This window comes from Carya illinoinensis, chromosome 7, assembly GCF_018687715.1.
Source record: "Carya illinoinensis cultivar Pawnee chromosome 7, C.illinoinensisPawnee_v1, whole genome shotgun sequence".
Lineage (NCBI taxonomy): Eukaryota > Viridiplantae > Streptophyta > Magnoliopsida > Fagales > Juglandaceae > Carya > Carya illinoinensis.
This window is the reverse complement of record NC_056758.1, coordinates 8,738,807-8,754,878: the sequence shown is the minus strand read 5'-3', so window position 1 is coordinate 8,754,878 and position 16,072 is coordinate 8,738,807. Positions and strand designations below refer to the sequence as shown.

The following is a 16,072-nucleotide window of genomic DNA, read 5'->3' as shown; positions in this document are numbered from 1 at the left end:
TCATGTAATATTCACTGTTGCAAGTATGTCATGTTAAATATGTTGTATATTATATGTTATGACATGTTACGAAATGTTTCTATCTCAAGTTGGTTATGTATTTTAAGTTATGTTCAAGTCACGTTATGTTACGTCAGGGCTTCAGTCATTTCGTATTCCAGTCACGTTTCATATTGATTACTTATGTATGGGGTCACAACAATTGTGGCGCATACACTACGTGAGACACAGCAATTGTGACACGTAGAATACATGGGGCCACAACAACTGTGGAGTATGTATTTAAGCAGTTAAAGAATAAGTTTTCGTAGAATACATGGGGCCACAACAACTGTGGAGTATGTATTTACATGTAGAATACATGAGGCCACAACAACTATAGAGTATGTATTTTTCATGTTAATTCAAGTTTCAAAACAAGTTCATGCTAAGTCAAGTTTCAGATCAAATTCATGTCAAGTCAAGTTCAGTTCATGTTTCAATTTAAGTTATTTCAATTATGTTGTACGCCAAGTTATACTTTAATTACTTATGAATTTGATTATGCATTTATATTTTTACTGTCATCCATGCATCATTAGCTTGTGTGGAAGTTTTTTGTTAACTTACTGAAATTTGTAATCAAATCTCACTTTGGTAGTCCCAACTACCATTCTCCCCGAATGGTAGATCTTGTTACAGGACCTGAAGGAGAATCAGGAGCTGATCAACTAGACACAGTTGACTAAGCGACGGTGCGACATAAATGTTAATATAGTATTAACGTAAATTACTACTTGTACGATTGAGTTGCATCTCTAGTACTTTTTAGATCATAACCATTTTGGACTAGTGTTGTGATCTTAGTTGTTCAATGGATTTTTATATATGAAGTATGTTTTAAGCATTTGAGATATTTTCAATTTGGTGCATAGTATTGCTAAAGAAAAAATTTATCCGCTGCGAATATTGCATATTGTTAGATGCATGTTAGGAATATTGCATCTTATATGTCATGAACGGGGGCAAGTAACCTTGTGTTGCATGTCTCGACGCTTCAAATATCCGTCCGATCCCAAACGGAATTTGGGGGCATCACATATAAGGTCTACTTTCCAACATCCCCTGGCTTCAATAAACTCCTTTACACAAGCTCTCTTCTACAGAATTTTGAATGGTGACTAGATCATGTGATTAGAAGGACTTGGTAACCATTTGTCACCCCATATCCTAATCTTCTCTCCATTCTCCACCCTTCATCTCATCCCTGCTTTGATTAAATGCCCAGATACTCCTCCAAATCTATGATTGAGCACTGCCCACTTTTGCCTGTAGTATATCTCCATGCTTATAATATTTCTCTTTCATAATCTTAACTATAAGAGAATTAAGGTTTATAAGCAACCTCTAGTACTACTTAGATAACATAGCCTAATTAAAGCACTTCATATCTCGAAACCCCATCCCTCACTGACTCTTTGCCAATCCAACCTTACTCCACTGCTTCCATTGAATCTTCCTATGCTGATTCATATGTCCCTACCAAAATTTAGCCATCATTTGAGAAAACTTTTTGTACAACTATTTTGGCAATTTAAAAACACTCATAGCATAAGTAAGGATAGCTTGTAAGACATACTTTTTATTAAAACCTCATTGCCAGCTTGGGAAATGAACCAATTTTTCCAACTACTTATTCTCTATCATATCTTTTCGCTAATCCATCTAAAAGCTTTATATTTTGACCCACCCAGCATAGTTGGTATACCTAAATACTTCTATGCATCCCTACAAACCCTTGCCCAATAGCATGTGCTAACTCTGCTTTAACTTTACCTCTTGTATTAGTACTAAAATATAATGATGGTTTCTGCATATTCAATTTCTAACCTGATGCTTCCATAGCCCTCCATTGTTGCATTTCAGCCCTACAAAATATTATGTAATCGTCTGCAAACATCAAACGATTTATACTAGTACCCCTTTACTCACATTTACACCCTTTATAGTCCCCTTACCTTCAACCTCATGCAATATTGAAGTCAAGCCTTCTACACACAAAAGAAACAAATAAGGGGAGAGAGGATCCCTTTGTCTAGTTCTCTTATAAGAGTGATCACTTTGCTATCCTGCCCATTCACTAAAACTGAATACTTCACTATAGAAACACATCTCATGATCTGCTCTATCCATCGATTCCCAAAACTAATTTTCTCCATTACTATCCTCAGATAAGGTCATTCTACCATATTGTAAGCCTATGACATATCTAACATGAGTGCTACACTTCGTTTTTTTCACCCTTATTCCTAGACTTATGGTGTGCAAAACTTCATAAGCAATTATAATGTTGTATGTTATGAGCTTTCTTGATATAAAGGCACTCTGATTATGGGAAATCATATCAAGTAGTACCTTCTTGAGTCTATTTGCTAATGTTTTGGTCATAAGCTTAAACACTACGTTGAACAATATATTTTAGATTATTTGTGAATAGTAGTGAAATAATTTATAAATAATAATAAAATCATAGTGAATTGTCTGTAAAAAATAATAAACAATTTATGAATAGTAGTGAAATCATCTGAAAAGATTTGAAAATAGCTAGTGACCTAAACTGCCCCCACCTAATTATAAGTTTCATCAAATTTAAAGGGTAAATCGTGAAAATTATAAATTCATTGAGATATTATAATTAAAACCTAAAAACGAATTGGTTTTATATTTTGCACTATTATCATATTCAATGAGTATTTTAAGATAATTTACCTGTCTTAAGAGTGTATTTGCTAATTTATAAAATGATAATGTGTCAATATATGATTGAAGAGAATAAAATGCTGAAATTATATCAAGTCTTTATTGATATTTTTCTCGTATTAGTATAAACAATAATAGAAATAATAACATAGAATATTCACGTCATCTCTATAGAAACCAAACTCACCACCACCACGTCTTGTAGATCTCATTAGAGGTGTGCAAGAAACCGGCAAACCGGTTGTGACCGACACAGACCGACCGCAGGAGTTCGGAACTGGCCAAAACCTCTAGAGAATTGGTTGGCGGGTGGCAGAAATTTAACAAAACCGACAAACATAGGTTTGATCGCGGTTTAAGGCTGGATCAAACTGCGACCGACCACATATACGTATTTTTTTTTTAATTTATACCTATATAAAATGACGCCATTCCACTTAAATTTAAGTAGAATGGCGTCGTTTGATGCCTTCAATTGTGTTTAAAACACATCTAAACGATGTTGTTTGTATTAAACCAAACGGTATCGTTTTATCTATGAGAAACGAAAAAAAAAGTAGAACGACGCCATTGGATTTAGAACCAAACAACGTCGTTTAGATCTTATTCTTCTTCCTTTTTCTTCTTCTTCCCCGATTCATGTCCATCTCTCTCTCTCTCTCTCTCTCTCTCTCTCTCTCTCTCTCTCTACTCTCTCAGACTCTCAGAGAAACCAACGCCGAGAAAGTAGAACGACGTCGTTGGATTTAGAACCAAACGACGTCGTTTAGATCTTCTTCTTCCTTCTTCTTCTTTCTCGATTCACGTCCATCTCTCTCTCTCTCTCTCTCTCTCTCTCTCTCTACTCTCTCAGACTCTCATAGAACCAACGCCGTTAGGGGAACCAAGAATCGACCGTGAACTGCCAGAGTAGATACGGACGGTTTTCCTTCTCCCCATCAACCGATTACGATTGGTTGCTCCGCCATATTTCACATCGTTGGTTTTACCCAAAAACCGCGCTGATGAGGTTGGTTTTCATCCCTAGATCTCATGGCTGTGATGGCACTATTACCACCAACATTTAATAACACTTAGGAATGTTTGGAAATTGAGATGATCAAATATTATCTAATTTTATCTTAAAATTTCTTATCATTTTCATCGCAAATATTACTAAAAAATAAACACTTCTCAATTTCAAATTTTCAAAACTTTCGTATAATCATTACCTAGTAATTACAATTTTCTCAAATTTTAAAATAAAACACAAAAAATAATATTACTTTTTCAAATTTCAAAACAAAAATTATATTAAAAATTATATTATATTAATATTTTAACTTTATAATATTTTTATTCAAAATTTTCTTTATAATTTCTCAAAACCGAATAAAACATATTAATTCAAATCATTTCACTATTATTTATAAACTATTTTACTATTATTTACAAAATTATATCATCTCATCTCATTACTGAACATGCCCTTATTGCCAACATTACCTATGCCACAATAAGATCAATACTGTGTTTCCCCCCCCCCCCCCCCCCCAAAAAAAAACACTTTGGCAACATTTTTATAAGTGAATCCCATCATTTTCACAAGCATAAAAAAAGAAAGAAAAAAAAAATCTCAATCACTTTTCCTTACAAACATTTTTTTCAATGGATATCATCACTCGTACAAATCTTAACACAAGACAAGTCTCAAAATTTTCAAACAGCTTATAAAGATAAAAGTGAAATTTCGATTAGACTAATTAATCTAAAATGAGTTGTCAAACAACTCTTAATTTATTTTGACTATGACTTAAAATGTCATTATAAGGCTTCAAGAGAGATCCAAGCCCCCTTGACCTTACTCAAATTGCTATTATGCCGTTGATAAAATAAGAATTGAATATTAATAAACTTCCATGTTTAAGAGAGAAAAGACATTACGATTTTAATGATTATTATTTTTTATATAGACCCAATTTACTATATCGGAAAATACTTAAGCAACCGATGAATTCTTCCTAAAGTTTCTACTAATTTAATTTTTTTTATTTAATAGTTAATGAAGTTTTTTTAATTATTAGTTTGTAATTTTTTTAAATATTTAAAATGATTTAAAAAGCGATTTAAAAAATCACATAAAATAAAAAATATATATATTTTGTACTTATTGGTGGTAACTCTTGGGACCACCTCGCCTTGGCCTAGCAGTTCCCTAAATGTTTGTGTTGAAGAATGTAAATCTCATGTTATGTTCTTTGCGTGGATGAATTTATACCCAAAAGAAATGTTAAACTACACCATTAACCTAATTATAAAATAAAAACAATTGTTAGAATATATATTTTTTTAATTTATAAAAATTAATTTTTGTATTTGAATAATGATTAACTAGTGATTAGATAAAAATTAAAAATATATTTTATATTTAAGTAATGTTTGAGAATGAAATTATGAGAATTTTGTAAAATTGTCTTTGACCTCTCTATGTTAAACATTTTCCTAAGTATCTATATATATACTAGGTCAGAACAACGTGCAAAGTACGTTTATCTAATTGGGTGAGACATGATTTTTAATAAAAAAATATATATAATATTTTATAAAAAAATTTAATTAATGCATAATTTAATGCAAAAAAAAGTAAATTTTAAGAAATATCTTTAGATAATAATAAGTTAGTAAAATATAATATCTTTCAATAGGTATATTTTAGCAAGATGTCATAATGGTTAATCTACGCTTGTAGTTAAATTATATTTTAGTTTAAAATCAAATGTATAACATTATATATATACATGTAGGTACTACATATGTTCGGATTATTTTTTTCCTCTCGTCTTCTTTCTCTGGTCTGTTTGTTTGTTTTTTTTATTTTTAATTTTACAAATATATATATATATATATATATATATATAGAAAAATAAAAATATCAACTAGCACATCTTGATCATACGATCTTTGTGCTTATAAATTAATTCTCATGCTTTGCATGCATGTCTTCTAATTAGCAATTAATACTTGTGGTATTAGAAGATTAAGGGGCAAAAATGTAAAAGTAAAAGTAAAGTTTTTTATTGGTTTAAAAGTAAAAATAACTCAGAGGCAAAAACGTAACTACACAATAAAAACAAGAAAATTACTATTTATTATTGTTCATATGGTATAAACAATTATTATAATAGAATAGATATATATATATATATATATATATATATGCTTAATCAATTAATCATAACATCAAACTTATCAGAAAAGATCTACACAAAAATATACTATTATTCAACAATCCATTTCACATGGATTGTACAATCCATCAATATGCATGATAGTTTTATTTCATAGAAAGTTATTAAGTTTTTTTAATTTAATTTTGATTTTTTTATTTAGTTAAAATTTCAAATTTTAATGTACCTTTTAACATACACTAAATTTTAAAATAGTTGTAGAAAATATTGCGTATGTATATTAATTTTCTTTTTCCTTTCAGGTCAAACACATTGAGTATGATCTAACCATTGTCATATAATAAAATAAACAAAAATGATATTTACAGTATTGAATTGTGTAAATTTTGCATATTTTTTTTAAATAGTTAGAACCCACGTACAAAAATATTACTATAAAAGAAATAATCAAGTTTTGAGAAATATTTTTAAAAGTTCAAAAAAATGATAGGAATTTGGACACTCAACCAGCCTATTTCTGTACTTTTTTTTTTGGAAGTTTAATATTGGGAGTTGGAAGTGGTGAGGGGAAAGAATGAGTAATATAATCAAACTACCAAATTCAAAACAATGGGGTCGGATGGAATCAGTGTCGTTTAAACCCCTACTTAATTACTACGAGATATTTTTCATCTCTACACTTTGGGATATTATTCAATTAATTTCAAGTTCAGAAGCATTAAAAATAATTATAATAATTATTTAACTAAGATTAAACAAAAAAAAAAAGAATTCTATCTATTAGAAGATCAAGAGGCAAAAACTTTTAATTAGCAATTAATACTTGTTGCATTAGAAGATAAAAGGGACAAAAATATAAAAGTAAAAGTAGAGTTTTTGATTGGTTTAAAAGGAAAAACAACTCAATGATAAAAATATAACTACACAACAAAAATAAAAAAATTACTGTTTATATGAGATAGACACTTATTATAATAGATAGATATATATCATGAAAATAAGTCTTATTTTTTGTGAATTATTAGAATAAGTCAAAATGTTGGATCTATGTATAAGATTTCTCCCTCTAAACTACATCATAAATAATAATAAAAAAAAGTCTTCTAATTTGCTTAAACCTGGCTGTTTACCGAACTTCCAAGCAAAAGAACGTTTCAGGTTTCAGCTTTAGAATCTCGTCGCCTGAACAACAAATAAAATTTACGGACCGAAAATTCCAAAAGAATTATTGCATCAATATATATATAAACCGGGTAATTACTTCTTCGAATTCTGCGTGAGTCATGGCTACGACATCGTTTTTGACGCCGACGCAGAGGTACGCGGCGGGGGCTTTGTTCGGACTCGCTCTTCACCAGGCCCAGATCCATCGGACTCACCCTCTGGGTTTTTCGACGTCCGACGAGCATTCAGATTTTGAGCGAACCAGTAGTGGTAGCAGTAGCGACTCCGTCTCCGAGGACCCCGAGCTTTGGGTCCACCAAAACTCCGGCCTACTCCGACCCGTATTCACGTGAGTTTCCTTATTTTGATCCTTATATATTCACCTACGTTTTGGCCTTTCACTTTGACCCTGTTCATGCTTGCCGGTCCGTTTTGTCGTTTACCAATGAGAGGCAAAACTAATTCTACGGGGAATTGGAACGGAAGTGGTACTTTTTTGTTCTTGTTTCTTTATCATACCGGTTTGAGTTGTTATTTTAAAAGAAATGCGGGTGCACTAACCAATTTCACAGAGGCTTGTAATCCAACAGTCACAATGGTTGGTGTACTCACATTTGTCAGCTTCATTCATTTCTCAAGCTGCCAAAGTTAGGGCGAATTTAGCTGAAATGGGCCTTTTCTTTAAATTTTAATTTGTTATTTTGTACTCATGGTGATTTATAGAGTTTTATTCGTTTGCTTTGTTTGGCTGTTAAGAATTGGATCAAGAAGGTCATGTAAGATGTTACATCCGGGAATTTTCATCAGTATTGATTCAAAAAATAAAGAGTTATTCCTTCTCTTAAAAAATAGAATAATTCTACTTATCAAAAGAAAGAAAAGAATAATTGTACTCGCTTTTGCCTAATACCGCCATTTGGGTTGTTTAGATGTTTTATTGACTTTATATGTAACTGGGGCAACCAAAAAACAAAACTTTCTACTGATTTTTGCCATTATTGCACTCGCTTATTGTTTTAAGGGGCAAAGTACACCTGTAGTTTTGGGTTGGCTTTTGGTTTGGTTCAAATGGAAGAGAGAGAGAGAGAGAGAGAGAGAGAGAGAGAGAGAGAGAGAGAGAGAGAGAACTAATCTTTAACTTTTGTCTTTAACCTCTTCAGCGAGTGATCAATGATTAGATAGTAGTTTTTGACTAGGCTTTTCTTTTGAGAGTGATCATTGAAATTAAGTCTTGATCAAGTTATGAACAGAAATTAAGTCTTGACCACGTTATGAACAGGTTTTTGGAGATTAATCCTATTGCCTGGTCTGGACTAGAGGAAACTGCTGGGTCTTCTCCAGCTAAGCATCATATTGGAGCGGTATGTCGTTTGATTTCCTGCATCCCTCTTCCCTCTCATTGGCTTGGCTGCATTCATATATACATGAACATACACAACTTGCTTGAGGATTTGCTGTATGAAATTTGATGTTTAAAAAGTGGATTAAAAAAAATCAGGGGCCTAGAATATGTCATCTTGCTCCTCCCTACCAAAATGTTTAATTTCAGGTGTGAATCTTGGACCATTATTTATTGTTTCATTCTGGATTTTCACTCACAGTTTTTTCATTGTAGAGCTTTTGTATTATTTGACTGAGATTCATATTATTATTTGAGTGGTCATCTCCATATGATTTATGCTTAAGATTTCATCTTGTCACAGTTCTTGAGGTTACTCTCAGAAGAAAGTGGTGAAACTTCTGAAAGGGCAGACCAAGAATTTGCTTTGTCTAAAGCTGTTGACGTTACTGTACTTAGTATGGAAAAAGATTCCGAATCTTCCAAGTCTAAGAGGCAAAAGCACCGTGAATATGAACATGAATGTCGTGAGAGATATTCCACTGGTGAAGTGCAATCAGACTTTGAAGCCGCTGATGTGCACTTGGTGCAGGAGACGGATGGTACTATGTTTGATGCTAAAGATGCACATCATGGATTAATGAGTAAAGTGGATGCGAAACCAATTGAAGAGGTAACAATGATCGGTTATCCAAGGAAGGTGACAGTTCTCTATGTGCTTCTTTCAGCTTGTCTGGCAGATGCACGTGAAGACAACAATAAATGTAGCCGACGAAGAAAGGGCTATGATGCTCGACATCGTGTAGCTTTGCGTTTGCTGGCAACTTGGCTTGATATCAAGTGGATAAAAATGGTTTGTGTACACAACCTCTAGGTACTCTATTGGTTGTTGTAAATATGGATTAGAACAATTTTCTTTTTGTCAGGTCCTATGATGGATTTGGAGATGATTTTGCAACTTCTGATAATGTGTAAATGATATAGACCAGATATTATCTTACTTTCAGTGCAATTCACTTTTGAGTTGCAATTCCTTCTTTTTCCTCTGTTATGATCACTACTTTTCATGTGTACTTGCGGTATGCCTAATTACGTGGTTTTTAATAAATTTCTTACTTATAAAAAAATATATTCACTTCTAACTGTACTTGTATATGTATGTTTTAGTTTTTTTTTTTGTTAAGTATGTTTCAGTATTTTTATAATTTTTGACCTGGTTAGTGAAATTTTTGTTTCACAGGAAGTTATTGAGATTATGGTTGCTTCCTCTGCAATGGCTTTGGCAAAAGAGAAAGAATCAGGGGGAGGAGGAGAAAAACAATCTTCAGAAAAGAAATGGGCTAAATGGAAGCGTGGTGGTATCATTGGTGCAGCTGCAGTAACTGGAGGAGCCTTGATGGCAATAACTGGTGGTGTGTAGTCCTTTAAATTTGTTGTCAGAAAAATTCTCACTTAAATTCTTTTCTTATGGTAGTCCTCTCTCTCTCTCTCTCTCTCTCTGAATATTCAACAGGATTGGCTGCCCCAGCTATTGCTGCAGGACTTGGTGCTCTAGCCCCAACATTAGGCACTCTCATCCCTGTGATCGGAGCTAGTGGGTTTGCTGCAGCTGCAAGTGCGGCAGGAACTGTTGCTGGTTCAGTTGCAGTTGCTGCATCATTTGGAGGTAAATGTTGACTGCATTCATTGGTTTGAAAATCTTCTCAAACTATCTAATCATAATTTTTGCCATTTGCAAGGACAAAACAGACGTCTTTGGCATGTCCAGTGTGTCCGGGGATGCTGTTCCTGGACACCCGGTGCCAATAAAAAAATTTGTGACACCCCCATCCCAGTAATGTCACTTAACTACGTTCTGTAGTATTCTATAGTTATTAAGAAACCTCAACAGGATAAATGTAACGAATCTGACATTTGTAATCTTAAGCAAAGACCATAATGTCATACAAAACCTATAAGCCTTGGTGGTAAACACATTCAATCCTTCACTAGTCAATGTCTCCTCTACTTACTCTGCCTATAGACTTGTCCTTCTCATTACATGGGACCTTTTAAAACTTAAAAGCAAAAATAAGTTTAATATCAGTAAGTAGCACATCATATAGAAACATGTCGTTAAATAGGTTTTCCTTTCAAACGTCTTTGAAAGCACCCTTAACATTCATGCACAACGTTAATAAAAAAACATTTATCACTCTTTTGTTGGCCATTAGTGATAAATGTTTTTTTATCACTAGGTTGTGCAGTGGTTCCACTTCCTGGGGCCAAAAGGGGAACTGCCTCTCATATCAGATGTAAAACATAGTGGTGGACCACAACTTTGTGGCTTGCACATCCACCCCCATGCTTCGTTATCATTGCATCCTCAATTGCTAAATATAAAAAGTTTTCGCTTTCATTCATCGTACTTTCTTTCTTTAATTTTTCTTTCCCATTCTTTCCTTGCTCATCTCTTCTTTTCATAACATTTCAAAATCATAAGCATTTGCATGGCTTTCATAACATGAACATATATATAACACATGCATCATGCTAAATCATGTCCAAATAATATACCTGGAAATTATGATAGAAGATATAACATTTTAACTTCAACATCAAGGGCATGATCACACTGCTTGCCTCTCCTCCTTGAGTTGTAAAATGTCAGCACTTTTTTTTATACTAAAATAAATTTTATTAAGATAACAGGAAATAAGTGTAGCCCAAGTACACATGAAAAATGTCAACACTTCCTAAGCAACCTAGTGTTCTAAGCCATGTACTAAGGGAAGGGTGAAGTGGCAGAATCTGTCCACTTGAATTATGAGCTTATAGATCAAGTTTCCGCTTCTTTTTGTTGTTGCTTTAGGTTTCCGTAGTCATAGAAATGTTGAGGAAGAATCAAAATTATCAGTAAAGGAATAAATTTTGAATCTTTTACTAATAATTTTGATTCTTGATGAAATTTGGCGGCAAACTCACCTTTGCTTGATTTAGAAGTTGCACAACAACTTGCATCCTCTAGGGATCTTTTCTAGGGTTTGATGTCGGGTGTTTGGTGTGTTTAGCGAGTAGAAACACAGTTCAAATCATTCTAGAACTTAGGATTTCGAGGGTGACATAGAAGAGTGTGAGGTTTGATTTTCTAATTGGATGCTTTTAAAAAATGGAAACTGTAAAATTTTGAGTGTGACATACAAGGGTTTTAGGTTCGAATTGGATATGGCTGCTTTTCAGAAGTATCTTTACTGCTTAAGTGACACATTCAAAGAATGGCTGATACCTTTTGATTTGAGTTGTGGGGGTGATCCTGTCTGCTTTTCAGAAATATCCTTATTCCTTAAGTGACATATTTAAAGAATGGCTAATACCTTTTGATTGAGTTGTGGGGTTGATCCTATTACATTTTCCTTAATGCATGATGCAAAAAAACTTCTTGCACTGAATGGCCACATCAAATAGTTTTGAGTTCAGATTTCATAGAGAAGTCACAATTACACTGGCGTTTCGGCTGCTTTAGCACGCCCTTACATGATTTTTTAGTTATTTAAGGTTCAATAGCTCCACTAATATAACAGCTATATGCAGCTATATGTTTTCCCAGAAAATTATTTAAGCATTAGTGATGCTTTGCTTATCTATTTATATGTATGCTCAACCTAGCTGCTGGAGCTGGACTTACGGGGAGCAAAATGGCTAGAAGAGTTGGAAGTGTTGATGAATTTGAATTCAAAGCTATAGGAGAAAACCATCTTCAAGGAGTGAGTGTTGTAGCTTTCATTTTATTTTATGGGAACATTATATTGTTCCCTTAGAAATACTTTCAATCTGAAGACTATCTATATGTTCTTTTGTGTTTTATGGTCTTCCTCTGTTTCTCTCCTCTCACTTTCTCTTCTTGAAAAACCGTACTCGATAAAATTTCTGTAGTTAAAACCTTAAATTTTAATTTAACTTTTTGTATCAGAGGCTGGCAGTTGGGATCTTGGTCTCCGGATTTGTTTTCGACGAGGAAGATTTTGTAAGGCCTTGGGAAGGGCTAAATGATAACTTGGAGAGGTACATATATTGTTCCATCTTCAAATATCTAATATTACATTGCGTTGGTTTTATTAAAAGTTAAAAATAATGTTTTGATTCTCTTACTTTCTGCCCTGGCTAATAAAGAAGGGTTAAAGAAAAAAAGAAAGAAATCAAAGCAACTCCATTCATGACTCGCTCAAATTTTAATCCTTTGTTAATTTTTCCTCTTTTCTTCCTTTCTTTGTTTATTGAATGGAACATAGGAGACAATCTAATTTTCTCTTATCTTTCCTTCTCTCTTCTTGAATTTCACTTCTGAGGAAAGATACAACAAGAATGTAAATGCTTGTTTTCATCTCAATTCTACCAGAAATAGGGTGATTCTATTGCATTCAAAGTATTTGCTGTGTTTTGTTAGAGTTCCACTTTCTCTTGGTACTGTTTTCACTGTATTTAATATTCCACCCATTTTAGACCTGTTAGCTTCTTCTCTTGCTCATTTGAAGGTTTCATGAGAAGTGGATTTACTAAACTAGACAATCATTTCATTTTTGACCAGTATAACGTAAATTTGTGCCCACTGTTCTGAAAGAGAATCATTTTCCTATCTCTATGCGTGTTGCCTTTAGTTGCTTTGGTTGTTATGAGCTATGCCATCATTTTGCTTATGGTGCGATGGAATTTGACTTTTGTTAGGAAGATATGATATTAATGCAACATGGATTTAATGAAACTGCTATACTACCTTGCATTTTCCTTCTGTTTTTATATTTCTTATGCTGATGAGTTTTTTGTTGAAAAATAGTAACTTAGATGCTCAAGGTTGTGGGGGGCAGAGCAGAATTTACAATGTTGATCTCTCTTATGACCTTGCCAAATCTTTAGGTATGCGCTGCAGTGGGAGTCTAAGAATCTAATTGCAGTGAGCACTGCTATTCAGGATTGGCTTACTTCAAGTAATTGAATCTGAGCTCTAGCTGCTATTGTCATTTATTACTTGTTACAATCATAAGAATTATGCATGAAGTTGACGTTGTTGCTACTTGCTATAGGACTTGCCCTGGAGTTGATGAAGCAAGGTGCAATGATGACTGTTTTAAGCACTCTTTTAACAGCGTTGGCTTGGCCGGCAGTGTTACTTGCAGCTACTGACTTTATCGATAGCAAATGGACCATTGCTGTGGACAGGTCAAGTTTTCACCCATATTAGAAATTCCTATAGTAATGTCTCAAAAAAAAGCATCTTAATGGCAAAGGTCAAAATAACATTGTTCAAACTTCTAAGAGTACTAGTACAATTTGCTGGATGGTTCATTCACTGATCATGTAATTTCATATGTGCATTTCTATCTATGTTTTTGTGTCTTGTCATGTACAGATCGGACAAAGCTGGGAAGCTGCTTGCTGAAGTATTATTAAGTGGATTGCAAGGCAACAGGTACTTGTTAAAACTATTGTTTGCCTTAAAAAGTTCAGCCAAAGCAATCTATTTAATTTCTATTGTTGGCTTTTATGGATATTTCAGGCCAGTGACACTTATAGGTTACTCACTCGGTGCACGGGCGATTTTCAAGTGTCTCCAGTGTTTAGCTGAGACTGAACATGATGGTAACTAATGCTAATCATTTTGTGAATGGCTTGGATTTGCTAGAGTGATTTTAATCCTCGTCTTCTAATTACTCGCAGCTGAACTTATAGAAAGGGTTGTGCTTCTTGGAGCACCCATATCAATTCAAGATGAGAACTGGGAAGCTGTTAGAAAGGTGATTGGAGTTCATTTCCTCTCCTCAAAGCAGATTTTTCTGTACTACGTATCTCATTCGAGGAAACCCTCTATTACCTCATGCTGTATTGCAGATGGTGGCTGGAAGATTTGTGAATGCATACTCCAAAAATGATTGGATGCTTGGAGTTGCTTTCCGTGCTAGGTATGAAAATTGCAAATTTGGGATAAACTTTCACATTGCATCATTGAATTAACTTCTATCACTGTGCGTTGATGTACATGAGTTTGCTTAGTTTATCTGGTCTGCAGATTGTGCAAATTTGTGATTGGCTTGCATGAGGTTGCTTATAGACCACTACTGATTAGACTATAGTCCAGACACACCTTGTTCTGGTGATCTTGTCAGTCAAGTTAGTGGACTTGGCCCAACTTTATTTTGTTTGTATATGCTTTTGAAGTTAATATACATATGACTCCTTACCTTAAAATGTTCTACATCTCCAATGTTACCATCCATGTCAGCCAAATTTGACCAAAATCTGTAAGAGTACCTCAAACTGAAGGTGCAGGTTCAGGTGGAGACCAAAATCTGTACGAGTACCTCAAACTGAAGGCGCAGGTTCAGCCTCCACCTGAACGTTTAACTTGCTTGAGTTGCAGCCCTGCATTTAGACAAATTCCATTGTTGTTGTGCTTGCCGTTTTGATCTACATTGTAAAATTTTTTTTCACCACACGTCATTGCATGGATTAGCCCTTCAAATAGAGCTGCTGTTAGCTACAGGCTACAGCTCAGTAAATAAGTTGCTATAGAGATCTTGCTTCTTTACAAAACTAACAATTACTTTTGACCAGTCTACTTACTCAAGGATTAGCTGGAATTCAACCCATCAATGTTCCTGGGATTGAGAATGTAAGGCATTCCGTTTATTGTTTTGCCGTTGCACTTCTTTGTTGGAATTATCGGCATTTATTCACAATACTGCCTCCTTGTTCACCCTAAATGAAAATGGCTGGTCTTCTGCTTTCGCAGGTTGACATAACAGATCTCATCGAAGGTCACTCTTCCTATTTATGGGCTACACAGCTGGTCCTTGACCAGCTTGAACTGGATACATATTATCCTGTTTTTGGGACCATTCTTTGCAAACAATAGAGGGTTTTCCCCCAAGTTTTGCCCTTGGAGCTGGTATTGTGATCGTTCTATCATAACTGTTATTATTGATGGAAGTGTTACAATTGCAGTATTTGGACGGATTGCCTCGTCAAGCATGCTGATGCACGCCGCTTTGATTGGAGCTTCTTGGCTGATTGCTATTTTGCCTATTCCTCTCTTTTGTACATAGACCGAGAAAGTGTAAAAAAATGTTCAATGGAAAACTGGTAAAAATTGTAAATTATATACATGATACCAGCTTGGAGACTGGAAATATAATATAGTTCCCCATTCAAGTTTATTGAAGAAGTTGGAGAAATTGAATGTTTTCTTCATAAATCAAACAAGCATATAAACCTCAGCTGTAGTTTCTCCTTGACAACGGAAAGAATTTATTTTCAGGGGACAACTTGAGATGCTTATATTTTCAAAACGAACTGCCTTAGTAGGAAGCAAAACATTATTGTCTTCTATATGTATTGGTCATAAATCTGTCTAATCCAATGATGTATTGGTTAAAACAGTTATTTTATATTAAAAAAAGTGACGTAACTAATTATATTAATAAAATGCATAAGAAATATGTAAAAGTGATTGTATATAAAATTTTTGTAGTAACAAAAGAGAGAATGAGGTTGTGCCTTTTAACTCCATGGAGGTGTCCTATCTTGAAGGCGAAGTTGCGAATTTAATTAGCACAGGTGATACATGTGTTGCAAATGGCTACAAAGTGCTGGAAAATGCACATCTTTGATATATTATCATGAGAATTGAAGT

The 16,072-nt window shown here is 33.9% G+C and overlaps 1 protein-coding gene across 2 annotated transcripts; it reads left to right on the top strand.

Moving 5' to 3' along the window:
* Positions 1-7,022: 7,022 nt before the first annotated feature.
* On the top strand, positions 7,023-15,596 carry LOC122316865 (transmembrane and coiled-coil domain-containing protein 4). 2 transcript variants are annotated; one of them, XR_006244318.1, is made up of 16 exons: positions 7,023-7,419; positions 8,350-8,431; positions 8,774-9,262; positions 9,650-9,821; positions 9,923-10,075; positions 12,055-12,152; positions 12,359-12,450; positions 13,300-13,370; positions 13,467-13,602; positions 13,793-13,852; positions 13,940-14,022; positions 14,101-14,177; positions 14,272-14,342; positions 14,450-14,550; positions 14,995-15,052; positions 15,173-15,228. XR_006244318.1 is itself a non-coding variant. In XM_043133694.1 (15 exons), exons 1-15 carry the CDS (start codon positions 7,190-7,192, stop codon positions 15,293-15,295), a joined length of 1,995 nt encoding a protein of 664 aa, XP_042989628.1. In that variant the 5' UTR covers positions 7,025-7,189; the 3' UTR covers positions 15,296-15,596. The 2 variants fall into 2 exon arrangements, 1 of the variants encoding a protein (XP_042989628.1); XM_043133694.1 differs by lacking the exon at positions 14,450-14,550 and having other exon boundaries at positions 7,025-7,419; positions 15,173-15,596.
* The last annotated feature ends 476 nt before the right edge of the window (positions 15,597-16,072 follow it).